The sequence below is a fragment of the Lampris incognitus genome, chromosome 13 (assembly GCF_029633865.1).
Source record: "Lampris incognitus isolate fLamInc1 chromosome 13, fLamInc1.hap2, whole genome shotgun sequence".
In the NCBI taxonomy this organism is placed as follows: Eukaryota; Metazoa; Chordata; class Actinopteri; order Lampriformes; family Lampridae; genus Lampris; species Lampris incognitus.
The window spans coordinates 33,605,133-33,630,682 of NC_079223.1; the positions used below are offsets into that span (position 1 = coordinate 33,605,133).

Below are 25,550 nucleotides of genomic sequence, written 5' to 3' on the forward strand. Positions count from 1 at the left end.
TTTTACAACCTGCACTCTGCCAATTAAGAAGTCCAACACCCGGAGACATAGAGACTGATGGCAACCTAGCCGAAAAGTTTTTTTTTTCATATATATATATATATATATATATATATATATATAGCCTTGTGGGTATTATTGTATTAAAAGCTGAGCTGTATTCAACGAACAGTACCCAAGCATAGGTGGCGTGGCAAGCACCTTGGGGAGCAGCAAGATAGCATGGAGACAGAGAGATACAGCATCATCCACTGACCAATTTGCCCTATATGTAAACTGATTGGGATCTAGCATAGCACTGGACAGATGTTTACATACTATACGCTCATACACTTTCATTACAACAGATGTTAGTGCAACGGGCCTGTAGTAATTTAAGCTGCTAACAATGGGCTTCTTAGGCACAGGAATTATTACTGCAAATTTAAAGCATGCTGGTACTTTGCACTGGTTGATAGACCAATTAAAAATACAAGTCAGAACAGAAGCAAGTTCAGCAGCGCACCATTTTAAAGTGGCTGAGGACACAAGACCAGGACCTGCAGCTTTCCTGCTGTTCTGATTGCACAGCAGATACTTGACCTCATTCTCTCCAATGACAAAAGGTGGGATCAGGGGGGCTTCCACTGTAGGCAGGTTGAGGTTTTATGGAAATGACAGTAGAATTCATTAAGTTGATCAGGAAGCTTGGGGTCATCATTACAGGCTGAGTGTTTGGCCTTTTTGTTGGTAATTTGCCACAGTCCCTGCCTCACACCTCTGCTGTCCTTGTCCTGGTGCTTGTTCTCAAGCTTTCCCCTTTTTTTTCCTGTACTTGTGAGGACTACATGCCTAATCTCAATACATACCCCAACCTTACCAAAATCCTGATTTCAACCTAACTCCTAAAACCCCCAAAACAGCCCCTTGAAGAAGTGAAGGCTGGCAAAAATATCCTCACCCCTAATAAACGTTTTACATTTTCCTCTTAACTCAGGCATGTACTAATATTTACACAGACAAACAAATATTTGCTCGTGTTTGTTTGTAATGGTAGGAATGCAACCCTGACCCCACTGACCCTCTTGACATGGCAGCATCTCCATTCAGTGTCAAAGTAAACATCTACAAGTTCTCAATAGAGTCCCTGGATGGGTTTGTTATTGTAGATGACTTATTCTTTATTTGTGAAAATAAATGACCACAACCCAGTGCTTAAGCTGGAGAGACAGCTTTGTTGACACCATAAGTGTTCACAAGGTCAGCCACCAAGTCACTGCAGTAGCTTCAGGATTTGGCTGTTAATGAAGCTGTTGAGGGAGCATGGACACGACTGCTTTGGGATAGACTTGTTGTTTTTGAGATATCCAGGGTGCAAAGTCGAAGATCACAGCAAAGTCAATTCTGTTTCAGGAAGGGTTTTCCTTTTTAGTAATTACAGAATCCCTTTGTTGATTCTGCTCCAATCTTTTTATTCTGTAGTGTGACTCTGGACAATTGTGCCTCCCAACAAGTTATAGTTCAGATACTGAAGTAACTGCTTCTCTGTTCAGTTGGGGCGTGTTTTAGGGCAGTATACTGGTGACAATATTTATGATCTATAGTCTTCCCATATAAGTAAAGGAGAATTGCTCTGTGAAAGCACACCCAGGATTCCCAAGAGAGATGTAGGGGGGAAAAGAAGAAGAAGAAAAAAAACAATATCCACCGGTGACAATGTTAGACCATCCCAATACATTCGGGATGGAACCAAGTGAATAATGCATTGTGGGTTTTGTGCTCATGCCAGGAGTAGACTCAGAAGGAAACATTTTTATCATCCTCAAAACAAAAAAAATTAAAGAGAGAAAGAAAGAAAGAAAGAAAGAAAGAAAGAAAGAAAGAAAGAAAGAAAGAAAGAAAGAAAGGTGAAGTATTATGGGAAAATGCAAATATGTGAATGGGTTTAGAGCAACTCACTTAGTTGCTATTTCAGATTTTCTCAAATGGCATGAAGTAAACATATTAAATTTGATTTAGAGAGTTTATGCAGAGGTGATTTGCATTGAGGAGACTGAACAACTGAGTGGAAATCTCACGGAAAGACAAATACGGTCATGCAAATGATGATACAGAGCAGCGCAACAGATGAAAGGCTTGTTTCTATAGCATAATTAGGGTAAACACAGAGGCAAAGCAATTTTCTACAGAATTTATTAATGCTGACCATTTACCTCTACACTATTTCGTAATTGCAGCCTTTATTTGCACATCAAACAGTGACATATATTGTTCAGACGCATGGACACTACTAAACTCTAACTGCGGTGAGCAGATGAGGTATCGGCCACTTTAAATGTGATGAAAGCAGGACATTATCTTCCAGACATTTTTGAAAACGCACCATGAATCCCATTAGCATAAAAAACACATTCTCCTCTATCCTCATTCTTCTCAAAGCATTATTCTGGTATATTTATCAATAAAATGTATATGGAATTTGGGTCATTAAAAAAAAAAGATCAACATGAGACTCATTGTATCTCTGTTCCTCATGTGCTCGCGCGCACGCGCACACACATATACCCACACGCACACGCACACGCACACACACACACACACACCCTGCTTGAGCTCTAATCAACAAAGAGCAGGTGTTGTGTACTAATCCTGGCATTCCAGTTACTTTTTGATTATACTATATTATAGTGGCTTTGCAATTGTTACAACTGGACATGATCATAGAATTGAACAAAGACCACAATGGTGAGTCTGTCAGTAAGTTCATATGTGTGTGCGTGTGTGTGTGTGTGTGTGCGTGCGTGTGTGTGTGTGTGTGTAACAGAGAGAGAGGGACATAACACATGCAAAATTCTAATCAAATATCTGCAGAAAATTAGAAAATAAAAACATAATTCACAACACGTATTCTGTCCATGCAGAGTGGGTCACACTGCATAGCTACACAGATAGCTAACAAAAGACTCAGTGGGCTGTACTTCATGTTGTGCGTGATTTACTGAAGCTTAGGTTGAAAAACTGCAAGCACAAACACAAGAACACATGACACGTTACACAGTTATACTGAAAAATGTGCAACGATATTACAACAATTTTCTTCTCCACAGAATTCCAAATGAGGTAACAGTTAGCCTACGTAACTTATACAGACCAACTAACATGTTAACTTACTAGAAAGCAGCCTATTTTAGCAATTAGCTTGGTCAATTAGCTCTGTAGCTAGTTAATTCGACTCATAAAACTGACAACAACAACAAAAAAATCATTTTTATAACACATACAAAGGTAAGTAACCATACTCACAGATCTACTTCAAGGATTAAACCAAAAAACTGTGGGGCTGCACTGAGCCTGCATGTGCACTGCTTGGTTGTGCGGTGTAGACTAAAAAAACAACATGGAGGATACAGCAATTTGGAGCGAACCACAAACATCAGTACCTCAACCTGCCTAATTTACATCAAACACTGACTGGTGTCAGAACAATTTCTGCTTGATATAAATATTTTATACCACTATTTACAATGTTTCACCTTAATTTTGGTAGACAGACAGATCTACTCCAAGGATCAAACCAAAATTCTCTATGGGGCTGCACTGAGCCTGCATGTGAACTGCTTGACTGTGCTGTGTAGACTAAAAAAACAACATGGAGGATACAGTAATTTGGACAGAACCTTACGGTACCTCAAACTGCTCAATTTACAGCAAACACTGACTGGTGTCAGAACAACATGCAACATCTCAACACCACACCCACCCACCCACACCCACACCCACGCGCACACACACAGAAATTGCAGACACTGGCTTACAGACATATTACGCACACAGAAACATAGACAAACACAGACATCTCTCACATCTCTCACCCATACATAGTACTTATCATGGGTGCACACACACACACACACACACACACACACACACACACACACACACACACACACACACACACAGCCATATTGTCAAAATTAGAGCAGGTACACACAAGACAACTTGACAAGATCTCTAGTTGTAAAATACACTTAAGGACTACAACTCGCCCGTCTCTCTGTCCTAGAGTATGTCACATTTAACAACTGGAAATCATGGGGGGGGGGGGGGGGTCGCAGACTCCAAGACTCCCTTAGAAACCACAAAATGAATCCAAGTCTCATAATGTGCCACAGGAAAAAGCGTGGGTCACCCATTTCAAGCAGCCAATCAATGCACGGCACACTGGGCTACGAAAGGAGCACCATGCAAAACAAAAGAACAATGTACAAGCAATTGTTATTTCTGCAGCCTGTTTATGCTGACCAAAAAAATAACAACTACACCTTAGGACCACTCTTTTTTGTTTTTGTATGTTGCATCTGCACCTCAGAGCTGAAAGTTTTTTTTTTTGCATTTTCTTTTTGTTTTCGTGAGAGCAAATAACTTTACGAACCAGGCTGGCTGTCGACTATCACAAGCACATAGCCCACCCCTGAGACCTGTGAAGAAGTCAGAGAGGCTGTTAAGAGCAGTATGTGTGTGTGTGTGTGTTTGTGTGTGTATGTGTGTGTGTGTGTGGGGGGGGGGTGCGGTGCCTCAAAGAGAGGCTTGATTGTGACTCATATTGCTAAGAAGCATTCATAGTTGCTAGCATGTAGGTGTACTTGCTTTACGTCAGCACATCTTCTTCTTTCAGCTTTTTCCGTTTTTCAGCGGTCGCCACAGCAGATTTTACAGTTTCCATCAGGACACCAATGCTGGCCGTTGTTAACGTGGGCCTCGACCGATCCGGCATGGACTTATCAATCCGCATACTGATTTGGCAAAATGTTACGTCAGATGCCCTTTCTGACACAACCACTAACCCTACAAGTAAAGCGCTGGATGCCATCCCAGTATTCATGGACTTGCACCCATGCCTGTTGCCATATTTATTTATTTATTCATTTATTTATGTCAGCACATCTAACATATAATAATGAGTCAATGGCCACATCAAACCTCCACATGGGTATCAAAACTAAATATCACAATAAGATACAGCCAATTTGAGCAAGGCACAGAATACTCTGCAGAGTGATGTACTATATTCTATAGTTCCTCGTCACAAGTAAGACAAGGCTAGGTCAAATAGCAAAACACAGATAAATGTATGAGCATTAAATCAAAAACAGAGCACGCCAGGCTGTCTACAAGGGACCGAGTCCTCATCAACAACAGTTAAAGTTACCCATCACATACAGATGAGCACAATAATTTCTCGGTACAATTAAGACATCAAATGCGAGGGTCACATATCAAGAACCAGCCTATAACAACACACACATGCATGAGCATTGTATATACCAACAGAAATAGGCCAGGCTGCCTACAGGGAATCCAGTCCTCATCACCACCCATCACATACAATTCAGTGCTAACAGTGAATAATACAGTTAATTGGGAATAGCCCTTACCTTAAAACAGACGCGACCACAGAGGACTCTGGCTCTGGTTGTTCTTCAGTCGATTGGCTTGGATTTTTTGGTAAATCCAAAATTTGCAAGTAAGCTTCCTTATTTTCTTTTTGACATATCTGTATGCTGACTACCAAATAAATGAATAATGGCGATTTGGCGCACAGACTGAATTGAACTAAGAAATTTATTTTTTTCCCCTGATCTTTGAGTTATTGTGCCACCATGCTTCGATAGTGATGGTAAGAATAGCATGCATGCTCGTATCTTTATTAAAGCGAATTAGTGATGAATCACCCCCATGCATGAATTATACATCTATAACAGCCTAATTTTACGCATGATCCATGATGATGAAAAGACAGAAAAATAGAAATGCATGGCAAAAATAGCATATTGTCAATATTTTAGGGACCCCCAAAATTTCACAAATCATGTTTTCAGGGGAGCTCATCTCTTATTAAGAGGATATGAGCTCCTCCTGGCTGCCCTGTAGTTCGCACCCTTGTTAAGAGTACTAAAAGTGAGTCGGCCGTGGTGTCACATTACACGACTGTCTGTCACGGGAGCATGCTGTGACTGTCCTCAAAACACTTGTGAATGCAGGCTAGGACTGAAAGTCCCTGGGAAAGTCATCTAGTGTGAGCCCTTTCATAACTCTTGTGTTACGAGCAACCTACAAAGTCAAATTCATTGTGCTGTATGAGTTAAATTACTTACCAGACAAAACAGATTTTTGCATGTATTCTGATTGAGCATATTGAATTGGTCACTTAGGTAACTACATCCCAATCCATGAAATGAACAGAACACGTGTCCTCTATTACATGTTGGAATTATTTGATCAATTATGAAAATATTTTCCAATCCAAAACCCCAGCACTAATTTGTGATTACTGTAGAAATCATTTTCAGTATCAATCGGAAATATTCATGTTACAATGGTCAAATTAGACTTATACTAAATATTCTATTATTTGCCACAGTGAAATTATTTATAATAAAGACTGCTTTATTGTACCATGTCTGAGTTGCTTTCTATATGGAAATTTTATTTGGCTACATTTGCACTGTTATTTTAACCTTCCCTTCTTGTATCATTTTGACTAGAACACTCCATGATGCCAATGTCATATCTATTAGATCATTTGTACATATTACCCATTAACACAGAGCTAGCATTGAATAGGTATTTCAAGTGCACCTTTCATTGTGCATGCTGATCACTGAAACAAGTGAGACCACCACAGCCACCACCAAAATGTCTGAAATGAGTGATGATTAATCTTGCATGTCTGACCACATTTTCTTTTTTCAGTATGCAAAGTGCAACACTAACCCTGCTTCCACGATGCCATGAGGTCCCATGACTAAATTCCAGACATAGCAGCTTTGAGTCATTGTTTAAGCATTAATAACATCACACAATGACAAAATTCATCATTTTCAGACTTTGGGGGTATCAGACGGTGTACAAAAAACTGAAAAAAATGATTAAGGCTGTGCCGTGAACAGAGCACACTAAATCAGCAAGACAAGCTCTGCCAGATGGGTAGATTTCCATGTCTGTGTTTGTATGTACATAATTACATAATCTCCCAGGAGTACGGGAGACAAAGAGAAGAGCGCGGACGGGAGACTGAGATCTTGACAGAAACAGGGATATTTGGATGAGTAAAACTGATGGAATGAAGCAAGAAAGAGTATGATAGAGCTAATGATGAGCGAGGGAGATAGATGTGTGAGAGGTTAAATTAACTTCAGGGAGAGAAGCTAATGAGTCCGTGGTGGCTGAGAAAAACAGTCACGTAGCCGGACTCTGCTCATTAATTGTTTAAACCTGCTAACACATTTAATACTTTCTAGAGCTGCCTCTGCGGCCTTCGAGTCCTGGAGGACCACCAATTCCTGACAGGACCCGGTATTTTCCTCAGGATGCAGAAAGCCCGTACCACTCTGCGAGAGAGTCAGTCATCCTGGGAGAGACAGACCTTTACACAGACTGAGTGGCATTTAGTGTCTGCACTCTCTCTTTTAGCTGTTTGCCATCACATCAGCTCTGTCAATTCTTCTAGAGCAGTGTCAGGTTGGTTGAACAAAGTCCGCGAAGAGAGGTGAGACATTACACACACTAGACTCCAGACACTGATTAGAAGGTGAAAACAGAGTGGGCAAGAAACTAAAGAAAATAGTTTGACGCTGGCCCACACTACAAGATAATTCAGCCTATTTTCCACCCGATTCTCCCCTCCGACTAGTCCAGATTGTTTGATGGTCCTAAAGGTTATCTTTTTTTTAACCCCCTTTTTCTCCCCAGTTGCATCTGGCCAATTACTCCACTCTTCCGAGCCGTCCCGGTCGCTGCTCCACCCTCTCTGCCGATCCGGGGAGGGCTGCAGACTACCACATGCCTCCTCCAATACATGTGGAGTCACCAGCCACTTCTTTTCACCTGACAGTGAGGAGTTTCGCCAGGGGGACATAGCGCGTGGGAGGATCACGCTATTCCACCCAGTTCCCCCTCCCTCCTGAACAGGCGCCCCGACCGACCAGAACAACTACCCACATCCAGCTTCCCACCAGCAGACACACCCAATTGTGTCTGTAAGGATGCCCAACCAAGCTGAAGGTAACACAGGGATTCAAACTGGCGCTCCCCGTGTTGGTAGGCAACGGAATAGACCACTACGCTACCCTGACAGGTTATCTTGCCAGATACTCCTGTGGTGGAAGGTATGTTAAGAGTTTATTTTTTACTTGCCTTACTTTACTTACTTACTTTCAAATCACAAATGTTAAACATGTTCAATATTTAAGATCTGATCTGATCCTTATCCTGCAGTGTTGGGGGGAACCCCGAGGAATGCTGAACACACAGCCTTTGGATGGTCATGTGAGAAAGACTGAAAATCAGTTGGGAGCCCAGCTGATTGAAGCGGAAAAAGTCACAAACAGCCATGGCAGGATCTGCAAAAGTCCTATTTGATTCAGGTTTGACTGTGAGAGATTTGCAAGATTTCCAGTTTTGAGAGTCAGGACTGCAGTTTATTGTTGTGATTGTGAATGGACCCTGTTAGTGTGTAGTGTGCTGTTTTGGCCAGACCGTTAAGTGTGTGCGCACACCACACGCCAGAGGACCATTCATAAATTTCATTCATTTTCCAAGCCACTAGAACACTCCATGATGCCATTTCATCCAAGCTGCTTATCCTAATTAGGCTCGCGGGGTGCTGGAGCCCATCCCAGCACTTATTGGGCAAAAGGCAGGGAAACACCCTCATCAGGTCGCCAGTTCATCACAGGGCAGACACACATTTATGCACACATGCACACCTAGGGGCAATTTAGTATCTGTGATTCCCCTCACTTTCATGTCTTGCAACACACAAACTCCACACAGAAAGGGCCCTGGCCAGCCGGTCGGGAATCGAACCCATTACCTTCTTGCTGTGAGGCAACAGCACTAACCACTGCGTGTGGCACTGTGCTGCACACCAGAGGACCAGAAACTGTGAAATGTATCATTATATGTCATTGCATGGGGTCTCTCACATTTTCAACATCTGCTGAGATTTAGTAAATCCTGTAGTGTGGGGCTAGGCTTTAGCAGGAGCGGCAACTAGCGCTCCCTGTTTTCTTCTTCACAGAGGCACTGGTGCAGCTGTCGACTCGCTGTTTGCCTGATTGAACATTGTCTGACTGACTCTCGCCTGAGTTTTGAAGCTGTTTCAGAAGAGGATGGAAACACATGTTCCTTGAGACGGTGTGCTTTGCATCATGAACGATTGTTAAGAGCACTTGTTATAATGAAAAGAGGTAAGACAGTAAGTGTGTGTGTGTGTGTGGGGGGGGGTTGATTCAAGGCAAAATTGCAATACTAAACCGCGACAGTTTTAACATAATTTCCCCTGAAACGCAATGTCAGAGCACAATTAACAGCTGTTCTGAAGAAGTCTAGTATAACGACTTCTAATGTGAATGGTTCGGATGTTTACTCAGTGAAGCACACTCATGTTTTAAGGTTTTGTAACAAATGAGGCTTGAAATAAAAAAGCACTGTTTTGTGCATTTTCTTTGGATTATTGCCGTGTCCACATTTTACTGTAGTTAGAGGGGCTCGAGTGTTGGCCAAGTCCAGCTATTGAATTGCAATATTTGTAATACTGTGATATTTGAAATATCATTGCAATATTGAATCAGGAGGTAAGTACCATTTCCCAGCCCTGCCCATCAGCATGCTCATCAATAGTGCTGCTCTCAAACCAGGGCCCCTTTCACATTTGTTGATTTTTGCTTGTTTGTTTTTCTTTATTTTGTGTCTTATTTTATCTCGAAATTCCAAATTTCAACTGACTATGAACTTGTAGGTTAAGTGTGATGGTGAAAAGCAGTTGTGTCCTATAATTGAGGCCTCGCACAGGTATATGGAATATACCCAGGGCCATATTTGCGGGTTAACCCGCCTAAAACGGCTCATCACCTTTATCAGTTTGCCATGTATTTTTGTAAGATCAATTTCCAGTACACATCATGCACAATGCCAAACCCATGTGAGTAATAAAAAGATATGGTCTGTGGGGGAAAAATAAGTCAATACTAAATAATCATTTTAATCTTTTTTTTTGCAATAGTGTATTTATACAGTACACGAATCTAAAGTGAATACGAATTTGACAGAAAATAAAATAATGATGATAAGGCCCCGATAAATTGCCTTTGCCACAATGAAGTGGAAATCTGTTTCAACATATTTCAGTAAATCCCCTGCATTACATGATGAAGGGATAGAAACATATTTCTAAAAACACCAATATTGATCTTTTAACATTGGTTTTGTCACCGTAAATAGTTTCCAAAGCAGTACAGCTAGCTCCCCAACATCCATTACACACCGGTACTGTGTTGCTCTCAATCAATTGTATGGATGAGAAACCCCACATTATCATTGGTGGTATGAAGACCCAAGCTGAACGCTCTCAGGCTTACTGCAGTGAAGATGCGAGGGAAACACTCGTATCCCTTACTTTTAATGTTATTGGTCCAATAACCCATACGGAGACCTGAAGTGAGCAAGTTTTGTGTCAAATGAGCAATAACTAAGGTGAAGTATGCATTTTCACAAACACTAAGCAGTGCGCTGCTTTCGGAATCTCAACCAAATGGATGGAAAGCTCAGAAGTGAAGGGAAATTGGCACACAGCAAATGAAAGACTGCCTTAATTTCTTCTTTTTAATAAAGTCCTTCACTGACACTTGTTTGCTACGAGCTGTTGCTCAATATACAGGTGGGAGTCAAAATCTTCACACGCCTCAGGCAACAGCTGATACAAATCATGAATTTGCAAGAGACAAGAGAAAAGCTAGGAGACAGCATCCTCCTCATCTGTATGGACACTGATTTCCTACTGATATTGGAGGATTGCATTACCCCCCACACACACACACACAAACACATACACACACATTCTTCCATCCCTCCTCAACGTAAGACAGCTACTATCCCTCCTCAACTATATAGAAGCCTCTTCGAGGCAGTTAACTGCATCTGAATAAGGGAACACAACCCGTTCACTTTCTCTTGGGCTGACTGAACAGAGGAGCATATATATATTTAAAAAAAAAAAAAAACTTTTGTCTTCCCAATAGAGATATGTGTTGTGCCTGGCACCTGTCAGACGGCCTGCAGAATCAGCGGCTCGGATAAATTAAACATGTTATGCTTCATTTGAGCAACTGGCTTGCTATCCCCCTATGGCCATCTGCTTCGTACAAAGAGAATCCCCCTGGACCAAAATATAGCCAGCCATAATGAGAAAAGGCAGAAGCAGGAAACAAAAATAAACAACTTGTTTTCCATTATGCTTTTGCCTAATCCTACTGTCTTACCTGAGTCTAATATAATTCTTCCTCAGACAATCAAAAGGTAAACAACTGTTGGCAAAAAGGCAGCTTCTTGAAAGTTGTAAATTCTTACAGGTTTGTTACCGATATATCCTTGCCATTGGGAACATTACACAATCCCGGCTCTCCTGAGTGATGTTAAATTTGTTCCACGGGGAGCCGAGGGGGGGAAAGATAGAGGTTGCTATTTTTCTGACCCTGACCGAACAAAGCCAAACAGACGAGTGATTATGTTGTTTGTTTTCCCATTCACCGACGTAAATGAATATAAAAGCAAATGCCCAGAAAAGATGGAATCTTATTATTTGTCATTTGTATGGTGTCTGCGTGACAGAAGGGAAGAGACGGAGCACATTTAGAAGGATAATTGCTTTGGTCAATAATGACAGGTTGCCTGTTTTACATTCCATTATAGAGAGGACGGGCCCCGGGCCGTTTCATCACGGCGAGATAAATAAAAGGACAGCGGAGCCAGAAGAGACCCATATCCCAGGTAAATGAGAGCTTTATGAGGAAGATTAGCACAAATCCCTCACACGCTGCATCAATGTGTGTCAGGGTGTGGGGTGGCGCTGCTTTCAGACGCAAGCATTAGCAACCTCCGTCATGCACGTTCCCCCGGCAATCGATCAAAGCCCCAAATCACAGCCACATACACTTAGATGGGAGGGGAAAGGGCACCCAGCATAGGAAAACTATTGCATACTGCCATGCCGATATGCATGTAAAGATCTACGCAAACTCAGTACCTGCATACATGTGTATGCACGTATGCACACACTCACAAATACAAATGCACAGATATAAAGCTAAGCCTGCAGCAGATAGCAGCCCGGTGGAGCGTCTGAGAAATAGTAAGCTGCTTGTATAAATAAGCTGAATCCCAACTTCAGTGAGTGTTGCTCATTAAACTCTGTTAACCTGAAGTACTAATATCTTCAGGGATAGCACAGTGAGACAAACGCACACCTGCACCACTTATGGAAATGCATTCCTTATTCCCTAACTGTACATACAGCTCCTTGAAAACCAGCTGTTCTCGATGCGCGCCAGCACACACACACACACACACACACACACACACACACACAATACATACATGCACAATACAAGCACATGTGTGCACACAGAAAAACAAACGCACACATTCTCACCTTAGTGAGCGCTGCTCTAACCAAGTGTCATACACATTATAGAAGTATGATACACACCGAATTAGATTTGTGCTGCCAACAAACATTCTACTCTCTTTCCCTCTCTGTCTTGCTCTCTCACATACACACACACATAAAAACACCAACCAACAAAATCTAGTTGACAACAAAGCCCACACCAGAGGACAGAGGGGAGAAGGGGGAGGCAGAAGAGTAGTGGATGAGACAAAAGAGAGGAGCAATGAGAGCTGCAAAATGGGTGCAGCTGATGGAGAGGCCAGAGGGAGGTGGAACAGGAGAAAGGGAGGGGAGGAACACTTTCAAAACACCTGACCCATACAAGTGCTGCACATCTGTTCAATGCATCAGCGAGTCTATTGGTACTGCTGCAGCCTAGGTACCGCTATCGTAAAAACAACCTGCACGAGAAACAGACTACTCATTAATACAGCCCCATGTCATGCCAAAGTGCAGAACACCATCTGTACTTGCACACACGTGCATGCACATGCACACCCGCATGCACGCACACACACACAGATACACACTTGCTATCACATACCAAAGGATCTTTACTTGTGTTACCCTAACCCCCCCCCAAAAAAAGCAGCAATAACTATATCCAACTTCTTATCAAAATAAATTACTATTAAGAAGTACGACATTTGAAATATCATCCACAATGTTTTACACAAGCCGTGACAGGCAGCCTAACCTCCCAGAATCAGCACCACTATTCACACTCCATTAGCAAACAGAGCTTAACAGTCCCCGCGGGGCAACTATTCATATGTATTGAATTACAATAGCAATATTGAATTACTGAACATAACCTCAGCAGTGTAATATGCGCTGCATAAGCACAGAATAATTTGCTCCGCTGTAACACGGAATGAAGGACAACAGAGGTGAGATGAGGTGATACAGCGGACGCGACACTAGGCAACATACCGTTGGGGCTCTCTTCATCGATGGTCACGATGGTTGCAGGCGGGCCTGACCGGGACAGTTTACACTCTGTGTGAGGAAAGAAAGGAGGCATATACAATCAGTTAAGTGCACAGTCACGAGTTTCAATCATGTTTTCTGCGTTGCAATAGCATAGCACATTATATATACTATAGCACGTTAAACTTCATGGCAGCTTATGACAATGGCCACACATTGTGTTTAAAAATTTATATTTTATCAATTTTAGAACACACAGTTGTTAAACATGTGACTGCAATATCTACTTAAACGGTCTCAAAATAGGAAAACACAATCAAATTGACCTTGACATTTCATCACTGTTTAGGAACATGTGTTTCCATTGTCCATTTGTCACATCATAAGCTGTCATGTTGCCACAAACCCTACGTGAATGATTGCGCCAATGACTGCGACAAAAGGCCATCAAGAATGGGACTGTGTGAAACTGACACAAATGCAGACAAATAGGGTGGTCGCCTCATACAGGGTTTTCATGAGCCGAGAGCCGACTGGAGCGAGTGCACAGATGGAGGTTTCAGCAGCTAGATAGCACGAGCACATGAGACACAGGTTAATGGCAGCGAGACAGACAGCAGCAGATGGGGCAGAATGAGAGGTGGAGGAGAAAGGGGGGGGGGGAGTTGCATGTGCAGAAGCAGCAAGGGTTGGATAGGTGCTGAAAGTCAACACACTCAGACCTTGAAGCATTAAGCATTACATGTGAGTCTGCCAATACAGAAAAAAGAAAGAAAAGTGAAAAGGGGGAAAAAAAAGAAGGGGGGGGGGGCTAGGGAGAGAAGAAAATGAGAGGAAAAAGGAGACAACAGAAGCTTGCCCTCTTACCCTCATACTGCCAGTCTGAAGGGGTCAAGAGTTAGTGGAGCCAGAGGGAAGCAGAGCAGAAGCACAGAAGAAGAGAAAAGCATGAAACTGTTGTTTGGGGGAGAGCTCTGATCTCATTAGAGAAAGAGAGAGAAGGTACAGGAACAACGGGGAAGGGGAGAAGGGAGGGAGAAGGATGAAGGGTTGTAGGAAAGAGGAGTCCCAGTTTAAAGAAATAGTAAATGTTAGTGAACAACAAACAGTTTTATAAACACGGCAGATCTCTCCTCGCTGCGAGCAGCTGCTGGCTTACATCATTCCAGAAGAGGTAATCAGGGAGCATCACAAACATGAACCAATTGCAAAAATAAACACACAAAAATAAACCGTTTTTCTAGGTATAGCAAATGGAATAAGTGAGTTTTTTTCCTGGAAAAGGCAAAACAGAAAGACGGATCACTTCTGGCAAAACAAACATTATTCAACATCTTCAACCTATCTCTGTCTCCCTTCCAGTGTCTCTCTGTGCCTAAATCTCTCTCTCCCTCTATCTCTTTAAAAAAAAAAAAATATATATATATATATTGCACGTTTGGACACACAAGCAGCCTGACGTCAGATGGAGTCCTCTTAAGTTACTTGTCATCTTGTCATGAGAGAAGGCCAAGAAAAGGCAGATGGACAACGATACCACATCAGCAGTCATCGCTCTAAAGTTTCCCACTCGCCTTCTGTGGCCCAACTTTAATTGGCCAACCAAGCACCTGTTGCCAGGTGCAAAACAGGGGATAGTTTTTCCATCAAATATGCATGTCCAGAAGCCCTTCCACTGATGCAAAGACTTTAAAGTGTATATTAATTGATAATAAGACCCGAGGATATAATATTGCTGTAATTTTAATTAAAGCCATTTCCATAGTGCAGGTGCACATGATAATTAGCAATTAAATGACATGCAGTACCCGAGGCCATGGCATGGAATATTTCATTTATATCATTAATTGCGTACTGAGTTCCTTGCCCCCCCCCCCCCATGTGTTTTCGTTTCAGGAACTGGCCGAGGTTCTTTTGAAATGTCTTGGGCATAGAGAGGTTCTCTGCGGGCTGCGGTTTACATCCAAGCAACACATCACGGCTTTTCTCTATAATACATGTGACTTGTGGTGTGAAAATCCGCTCTTAGTCGGGCGACTCTGCAGGGAAGCATACAGAGCCTTCTCTAATTTAAACATCCTTCGGGAATAATTCTGAACACATACTCACACTGCGCTGCTAATATCTATGGTGTATTCATAATTTGGGTTTTAATTTACGCAATTTTATAGCAATTAGAACACCTGCACCCATCTGCTGAAGAAATAGCAAGACGAGGCTTTCCTTTAATAGCGACAAAATTATCATAGCAAGTGGGTCAGGCCTGGCAAACTGAGACGTAGACAACACACATCAAAATAACTATGCAAATGCACTCTGGGAAAATATGCTCTCCATGTGAAATAAAAAAGAGTGTGAATAGGTGTGTGTGTGTATGTGTTTGTGTATGTATGTTGTCTATCTTTATGTGTGTGCATTCCTATGTGATGTGTGTATGCGAAATAAAAGTTATTTGCACAGAAGTGTTACTAATGCCCCCTTTTCACTACATGGTAACGGCTCAACTCGACTCACCCTTTTTTTTATTTTCCATTACTGCAAAGTACCGGCATTTTGGTAACTGTTACCACTTTTCCGGTACCACCTTTGTCGAGGTTCCAAAAAAACTGGAGAGCGGGTACCAAAATCAATGCAGACCTCCGACTGGTCAGAGAAACGCGTCACCGCGTCAACAATGCGTGCATGGGATATCACCTGGCACTTTTAAATACTGAAGCGGTCGAAGCAGAGTTATCTTAAAAGTACATTCTGAAATTGGAAAAAAAAAAAGGAGAGCCGAAAATCCAGCTACACTGAGGGGGTACTGCTACGGTAATGGAAAACGACACAGAAGCGAGTCGAGTCGGGTCGATTTGAGCCGCTACCATGTAGTGGAAAAGGAGCATTATTTTGTGGTACACAGGGATCACAGGCAATCTGTTTTGTTAGCTTTGTGTGTGTGTGTGTGTGTGTGTGTGTGTGTGTGTGTGCGCGCGCGCGCGCATGCATATGCTTGTGTATGTGCATGCAAACTTTCATGAATGCCTCTGTGTGTACATGCATGTGTGAGTATGTCTGTGAAGGTTCTCATTCACCCAGGTCATGGTTATCTAAAGGAGTTGAATCAAGTGCAGCTGGACTTGGTATATATCCGTGAAGACTAGCTTGGTCTAGTCAGAAAGGCACGAACTGAGGAAGCCTCTTGGATGAGAGGCAAAACGTCTTCACGGATATATACCAAGTCCAGTTGCACTTGATTCAACTCCTTTGGACATGTGTGAATAAGTTCCTATACACCTGATTGTTAGTTGTAGCAAGGGGAGGGCAGAATGTTAGAAGACAACAGCTTTGAAAACAAAAAGGCAGAACCAAGCAGATATCAAGGACAATGTCCCCTTTTGCAGTGCTAATGGTCCCCTACTGTTATTATAACACAAGCACGCACAACTGGTGCAGCAAAGTGCAGAGACACAAACATAAGCGCACAAGTACGCACGGACAAATGTACACAGACACAAAAAATGCACACAAGCTGGCTCAACAACAACCACTTCCACTAAGTCATGTTGAAAACAAAGCTAAAATGATCTCACCCTCTTCTTGCCAGGTGCACACATTTCAGCCACTGGTGCTATCTTTAAGTACCATTTCCAATCAAGGTTATCTACGACACAGGCCATATTGAAACAGCCTCCTCAAGAAGTGAGAGAGCGTGAGAGATCTTTCCCCATTACTGCTCCTGCCCCACCTCCAGCTCTCTGGCTAGCAATGCATGACATGAGGCTCTCCGAGGTAATAATGCTGCACAAAACCTAGAGCGATGCACTGACTATACCACACACACACACACACACACACACACACACACATGAAAGCTTTTTACAGACTTATTCACTTATCTGGCATACCAGGGACAATCCTGAAAAGCTATATCTTCGAGGAAAAGAGGCACAGAGCAGGTTAATTTGGTTCAGAAGGAGAAAATGGTGGCAGAGCAGGAGAGATGGCATTAGGAATCTTTGGGCAACAGAAGGCTGCTGTTTCACACTGCAGAAGAACACAGGTTTTCCCACAGCGCTCTGGAGTATATCCACTGACACACAGAGCTCCATAGAGAAGCAGGATAAGGACAGAGGCTAAACAATACAGCTAATAAGAAGGGAGGGATGAAAGGAAAAGAGGGCTATGGGCAGAAGATAAATGTAGTCAAGCAGATTTGCAAATATGTGGGTATTCTTGTCTGATGCATGCACCCGCACAGACACACACACACACACACACACACACACACACACACACACACACACACACACACACATGCACATACCAAAGAAATCTGGAAAATGTGTATATTTTAAGCAATTATGGAGAGCGATTATCAGTAAGACTCAATATATAGCAGCACAGTAGGAGAGCTGGGTGGAGAGACACTTACCCACTCTTTAGAGAAAGAAATATGCAACTGCAAATGGAGCCATATATCGCACATGTTCTCCTCAGTTACAGGTGGCAGCATTAATGAGATTTAAATTTCAGGCAAATCTGCTTAACAGGCTTGCGGCAATCTTTCATGTTAATCAAAATTAAAGAACAGAATCAAGTTGTGACTGGATCCACATTTTTTTAAATGACCAACATAAAGCAATAATAACAACACACCGCAGCCTCCGCAAGCTAAGAATGTCCACAGGATATTTAGCTTTCAAGCGTAACTAAACCCTTCGCCATTTCAATGAGTTTGCTGACATCTACAAGTTAAAAACCATGTAAAGGTTAAAACCGTGGCTCCCGGACCGGGCCAGCGGAGGCGCAGGAGGGGTCTGTGGGTTCAGGGGGTGCCTGTAGCCAGCTTACAGGTTAACATAAGGGGTGCGTTCTTGGCTCGGCAGGTGCGGGTCGCTGGGTCAGGGGTGGGCCCCGTGGTCAGCAGGCGCCCCCTCCAGCATGTCCACCTGCCCCGGGGGTGGGATGGCGAGGCTCTCATGTCTGCCTGCGTGCCATGGGGAGGAGGGGGTCACACCTGGGTCAGTTGGATGTGCCATCTGGTCGTGGGCACAAGACAGGCACTAGATCCAGGCCGGGTGCACCCAGGGTGTGTTTTCCTGGGTGGTGATCACCCTTGGGGCGGAGGGGGGTATTGTCATCCTGGGCTGCCTGGGTGTGGTCTCCTCGCTGCTTTCGGTGGATGGGGGGCTTCTTGTTGGGGGGCCAGGTGGTGGATGGAGGGATGTCGGCCTTATCCATGTCGGTGGCCTGTGTGTGTGGCAATGGGGTCGTGGTCTGGGGCCTGCTGGGGGTGCATGGCAGGGTGCTGAGTGCCCCCAGCTGGTCACTGCAGGTGGGTTGCCCTATGGTACCGAATGAGCAGTGGGCTGGTCCCAGGGGAGTCTGCTTGGCCACTCTCCAGCTGGATGCACTCCTGCATTGGTCTTGCTGTGCCTCGCCCTGCTCTCCCAGTTCTGGAATACATATGCAGCACACCAAATGTTGGGGCTAGGGTCTGCGGAACAGGTGAGGAGCAAGCCATTTGGATAGAGGTGAGGTGTATGGTTGAGATATTGCCCGAGATGCTCCTACCCCTTCTTGCACCTTGACAATGTCCTGAATTTTTTAATCCAAATCACACTAGCATTGTATACACACAAATTCACACAAACCATACTCCAAACACCCAGTACCAGGTCAGGGTCGGCTGAGCAGGAGGAGTGGGAGTGGTTTGGGCCTGATAAGCCGATAACTCATACCCCCAGACCCAACCATTATAACTTCATACATGACACAAGCGCACAATGAGCACTAGGACCACCCACCCTGCACCCTGGGCCTGTGTCTAGGTTTTAGTGGCGGTGGTGCACCTTGGGGGTGCAGGCCTGGCTTGTGACTTTGGGGACTGGCTTTGGCTCCTTGTGGGCATGCAGGACTGTTTCTCTGTAGGCTCCTGGTCCCCTGTGAACTCAATATTCCTCTGGGGTTGTGGTGCTTTTGGCTCCGGCTCTTCTCTTGGTCGTGGGGTGTCTGCATGACTGCGGGGCCTGTGGGTGGCTGCAGAGCCTGTCTGCTGCTTGGAGGCACTACAATAAGTCGAGGATCCCAGACATCAGAATGTACTGGGATAATCCTGTACACTCACAGTTGGACACTTCACATACTACACACAGGTAGACAAGTCACATGCACATACACACTGCTAACATCTGCCTCATACACTCCCCGGAACACTCTGGATTACATCCTTCTTCCTAGTCCTTTCTCCCCCTTGTTTTTCCTTTATTTTCTGTCTTCTCCTTTATTGTTACAAATGTTATCTTAAACTGATATCGTTAAGATTGATTTAATTATGTCTTGTCGAACATGTGTCAGCGTCTGTTTGTATGTCAATGTATCATCAGGTATATGTTGTCATTTCTAAGTTTCCTCGTTTCACTTGTGGTGATTGTCCCGCTCCAGAAGAAGTGATGGTGATTGCATGCAAAAGAGGGGGACAGGTGGCGGCCATAAATGTATAACAAAAAGCCTGTGCTCTTGTCATCCCACAGATCATCCAAAGGATAGAGTAATTGTAAGCGGTTCCTGGTAATTAATAAAGATTGCTTTCGAGGTTGAAAACCTGAACTCCACTCGCAGATTATGTCTGTCTAGGACACATTGGCATGCAAACTCCCTGTGTTGTATGCTAAGCCTGTGGACATCACAGGTTTAAGTCAAAAAAAAAAAAAAAGAAAAAAAGAAAAAAAAAGGTAAAAAGTGCGGATTGATTTAGGTGTGCCAGCAAACGTAACAGATCCATCTTCTTCTCTTTTCGGCTTGTTCCCTGTTTGTAAGGGGTCACCACAGCGGATTTTACAGTTTCCATTGGTACCCTGTGAGGGCATAGCACCAGTGGCGGCTCTTATTAACCCAGGCCTCGACCGATGTGGTATGGTCTTGTCAAGCTGCATACTGATTTGGCAAAATGTTATGTCGGATGCCCTTCCTGACACAACCACTAACCCTATGGATGGGGGCACGGGTAAAGCGCTGGTTGCCATCCTAGTATTCATGGACTCGTGCCCGTGTCTGTCACCTAATCAATGTTATTAGCTGCAGCTGTGTTTATCTTGCTGCGTTTATGAAGCTTTCAAGTCACGTCAGGTCGGACTTGGCATGACTTGACTAAAGTTGAGAATCTGTCACAACCTGGCCATCCAAGTGGTTGGCCTTCACACACCACTTTATAGTCAGAAAATTGGAGAAAAGATGGAGCCATAAAATTTTGGTTATCAAGGAATATCTATTCACCTTTTGAATTGTAACTTCTGGTTCATTTTTGGTTTTACTGTATGAAATGTCTTACTGCTCAAGTATGACTGCGTTCAGCCATATTAGAAAGAGTGGTTACGTCACAACTAAGCCAACTCGTTTCATATCTACAATTCTGATTTTCTGCGACTTGGCAATCGACATAATGAGGAGTTCATATGGCACTTCCTAGTGGAGAACTCATTCAGACAGTAAATCTGACACCACTGGAATGCAGGATTGCATCACAGAGTACAGACACCAGACTGGCATGTCCTCCCCCCTTATCTCCCCAATTGTACAGTGGCTTGCAAAAGCATTCATACCCCTTGAACTTTTCCACATTTTGTCACGTTACGACCACAAACATAAATATATTTTATTGGAATTTTATGTGAAAGACCAACACAAAGTGGCACACAACTGTGAAGTACAAAGAAAATTACACATGATTTAAAAAAAAAATTTTACAAATAAAAAAATGAAAAGTGCGTTGTGCAAAAGTATTCAGCCCCCTTTTCTCTGAGTGCAACCAATTGCCTTCAGAAGTTGCCTGATGATTGCTGAATGATCGAATGTTGACCTAATGACTAAATAGAGTCAACCTGTGTGTAATCTAATCTCAGTACAAATACAGCTGTTCTGTGACGGCCTCAGAGGTTTGTTAAGAGAATATTGGGGAGCAAACAGCGTCATGAAGTCCAAGGAACACACCAGACAGGTCAGGGATAAAGTTGTGGATACGTTTAAAGCAGGGTTAGGCTATAAAAGATTTCCCAAGCTTTGAACATCTCACGGAGCACTGTTCAATCCATCATCCGGAAATGGAAAGAGTATGGCACAACTGCAAACCTACCAAGACACGGCCGTCCACCTAAACTTACAGGCCGAACAAGGAGAGCACTGATCAGAGATGCAGCCAAGAGGCCCATGGTGACTCTGGACGAACTGCAGAGATCCACAGCTCAGGTGGGGGAATCTGTCGACAGGACAACTATTGGTCGTGCACTGCACAAATCTGGCCTTTACGGAAGAGTGGCAAGAAGAAAGCCATTGTTAAAAGAAAACCATAAGAAGTCCCGTTTGCAGTTTGCCAGAAGCCATGTGGGGGACACAGCAAACATGTGGAAGAAGGTGCTCTGGTCAGATGAGACCAAAATTGAACTTTTTGGCCTAAATGCAAAACGCTATGTGTGGCGGAAAACTAACACTGCACATCACTCTGAACACACCATCCCCACTGTCAAACATGGTGGTGGCAGCATCATGCTCTGGGGGTGCTTCTCTTCAGCAGGGACAGGGAAGATGGTCAGAGTTGATGGGAAGATAGATGGAGCCAAATACAGGGCAATCTTGGAAGAAAACCTGTTGGAGTCTGCAAAAGACTTGACACTGGGGCGGAGGTTCACCTTCCAGCAGGACAACGACCCTAAACATAAAGCCCGGGCTACAATGGACTGGTTTAAAACAAAACATATTCATGTGTTAGAATGGCCCAGTCAAAGTCCATACCTAAATCCAATTGAGAATCTTTGACAACATCTGGAAACTGCCGTTCACAAACGCTCTCCATCTAATCTGACTGAGCTTGAGCTATTTTGAAAAGAAGAATGGGCAAAAATTTCAGTCTCTAGATGTGCAAAGCTGGTAGAGACATACCCAAAAAGACTTGCAGCTGTAGTTGCAGCAAAAGGCGGTTCCACAAAGTATTGACTCAGGGGGGCTGAATACTTTTGCACACCGCACTTTTCAGTTTTTTATTTGTAAATTTTTTTTAAAATCATGTATAATTTTCTTTGTACTTCACAATTGTGTGCCACTTTGTGTTGGTCTTTCACATAAAATTCCAATAAAATATATTTATGTTTGTGGTCGAAACGTGACAAAATGTGGAAAAGTTCAAGGGGTATGAATACTTTTGCAAGCCATTGTATATGGACAATTACCCCATTCTTCCCAGTCACTGCTCCATCCCCTCTGCCGATCCGGGGAGGGCTTCAGACTACCACGTCTCCTCCGATAGGCGCTAGTTCAGCGACCAGGACACATACCCACATCCGGCTTCCCACCCACAGACACAGCCAATTGTGTCTGATGAGACGGCCGACTAAGCCGGAGGCAACACGGGGATTCAAACCGGTGATCATGGTTTTTAACCTGTTGATGTCAACAAGGAGGAAATTAGTCAATGGTCAGGGCAGTGGTGGAATGCAGGACTCACAGGGACAGATGTCACGGCAAAAATGTCACTCTGGTTGGCCGTAGTGGAAAATCACCAAGCCGGTCTCAGTGATCGATCAAGATGCTGATCAGTGCTGGAGAAGAATGTTGTATTTCAGAACAAGGCATTTATTTGATGCGCTCGATAAAAGAGTAAACATAATGTCACTTCTGTCTCTTGGGAGCCATTTAACATTCCTCTATTTATCATCAATTGTGTTGCAAAATTTAAAAGCATCATTATCAAATTAAACAATTCAGCTGTGTAACGATGTCATCAATATATACCACATCCATCCTGTTAACCTCACGAGACTGTGGACATAGGTCACCTTCATCAACCCTGTTACTGGTTCCTGTCTGTATACTGAGCTTCATGATTATACCAATATGTTTCCTCTCTAACTGCTCAGCAGATGAACAAGCTTTTGTTTTTTGGCTAATCTCGGGGAACATTACTTTTCAATGACCTGATCTATCTGTTGCCAGACAATTTCTTTGGGAGGGGGTTGGGGTGAACAACGAGTTTAAAACGAGGGAAAATTATTGCAAATGCAACAAGCGTTATTCCATAAATAGCTGGTAATCAGGGCATTGTACACTTCAGCAGCTTAATCCAAAAACAATCAAAGTCTTCTAATTTTAACCGTGGGGTAATTTGCTCTCATTTGAATAGATCATCTCCCTAATCAACCGATTTTGACTTGGAGCTGTGAAAACCTCTGTTACAAAATTCTTATTCCTTGTCTCACAAATGAATCAAGAGAAAAAATGGGGGCAGACATGAGTTTTCAAATGATCAGTGCTTATTGATAGTTTGTGCTTTTTCATGGATCTGGGAAAAAACAATTCAATTTGCAAAAGTCTAAAATTTGATAGGACAAAAAGCTGTGCAGAAATCATCACTTCTTGCCTTTGACAAATAAGTAACTATATCTGTAACTGTAAAATACACTGGCAATTATCTAACTCTTCCAAAAGTTACCACTCAAAACTGTTCATTGTAAACTATCTCAGATTAACATCACAGCCCAAGCGAGAGCCTTTATGTTTTCTTTTTTACACTCAAATTTTCTTCCCTGCTGATTTTATGATATAACTTGCTGGTCAAGTGAAATGCATTTAGAGAAAATTAATGTGAGCATTCGAAGCAATCCTAAATTTGAATAAACAGAGGCAGTGACTGAATCACTGGAGATACTGTTTGTAAGAGACTCTTGAGCATGCACAAAGACTGTTTGTAAGAGAAAAAATGTGAAGTTGTTTTTGGCTGGACTGGACCAGTGGGCCAGCCCTACAAACACCAATGTCTGTGACTGATCGTGTTAGAAGTGACTGAGCAACCAAGTTACACGACTGGGCCGCTGGATCAAGTGACCAAGGACGTCACTGAAGTTACATGATCGGGTGGGGGTAGAGCGGGATGAGGGAGAGCGTACAGTTAAAGCACCCCAAATAGCAATCACTCTGACAAAACACTCACTGGTGAATTCACAAAAGGATTGCGTGGCTTTTGCGGCTGCTAAACCTGCACAAATAAGACAAAAAGAAACCGGGTAATCTCAAAGCACCCACAAAAGGTGAAATACACCCCGCTACCAAGCAAATAGCATCTTGGTGCTCTGGTGCTATCTGCATGTATTTGAATTAGGTAACGTGCATACATTCGGTGCAAAATTGGTCCCTTTTTATGCAAATGAGCCTCACTGCAAAAAATAAAAAAGTCCCAATTCACAAACACCAGAGCTAACAGCCACATGCAGTTAGAGGGAAAATTATTAGTGTCTTCAGAGAGTTGGTGGTAACTGACGCCCAGACGTTCCAGTGATCATGGCAGCAGTGACTGCAGCCAGGCGAAGGGATCGTCATGCCAGGTGTGCTCGCTCGCAAGAGGATATTTCGCAGGAGAATATCATTTTTTGATTCAACTGAGATCCAAATCAATCACAGATACAGGTTGCCAGGTCAAACGATTCTTGCCATACTTGATGGCATCAAGGAGGACACTGAACCTGCCTACTGGGTTCTTGGAGCAAAGCCACCATTTATACTTTGCCACTTGGATAACTGCAATCAGACACAAAGCAAGGGCAAATTGCACTCAGCTGCAAAACTTAATGGGTGTGTTTGCGCTGTAATATCTTTTTTGAATCGGACCTTGAGACGGGGCAGATAGCAATTGTAAGTGATGCGAAATTCATGGTGGTATCAGCGGCCGCAACCCATTCTTTGTGTATTCGCCTGTCAATAGAGTGTCTTAGAAAAACTAGACATCCGCAATTTCTAACATTGATACACAGTCCAGCCATATACTAGGTTTTGACCTAGTTTTTATTTTTGTCTGCATCAACACTGCAAATGTTTTCAAAGGAGATGACTTAAGACAGACAACCAGCCCTGGTGATATTAAATTATTTAATTCAAATTCTTTGGAGGTAGCTCATCGACCACTACATTACCCGAGCAGTGAAACAAGACCCTGACGAGACGGATTCCGTCCACTGACATTTAGATTCAAAAGGCATTTTTTAGCTTCCAGTCGATTCAATAGCCTTTGCTCTCCCACAGCTTCATCTTTTTAGCAACCAATAAAACAAAGGACTGCAACCACCTTTTTGAGTCAAGTTCTGGAAAACCTGCTTTGGTCACTTGGATG

The 25,550-nt window shown here is 43.2% G+C and overlaps 1 protein-coding gene across 1 annotated transcript in view; it reads right to left on the reverse strand.

The window, feature by feature from the left end:
• LOC130122460 (protocadherin-15-like) overlaps positions 1–25,550 on the reverse strand; it is a 299,505-nt gene that overhangs the window by 223,841 nt on the left and 50,114 nt on the right. Inside the window, exons 3-4 of the mRNA XM_056291387.1 lie at positions 14,285–14,299; positions 13,421–13,486 (exon numbers count right to left, since the gene is read on the reverse strand). Coding sequence (XP_056147362.1) covers positions 13,421–13,486; positions 14,285–14,299 — 81 coding nt within the window. The remainder of the gene's footprint in view (positions 1–13,420; positions 13,487–14,284; positions 14,300–25,550) is intronic.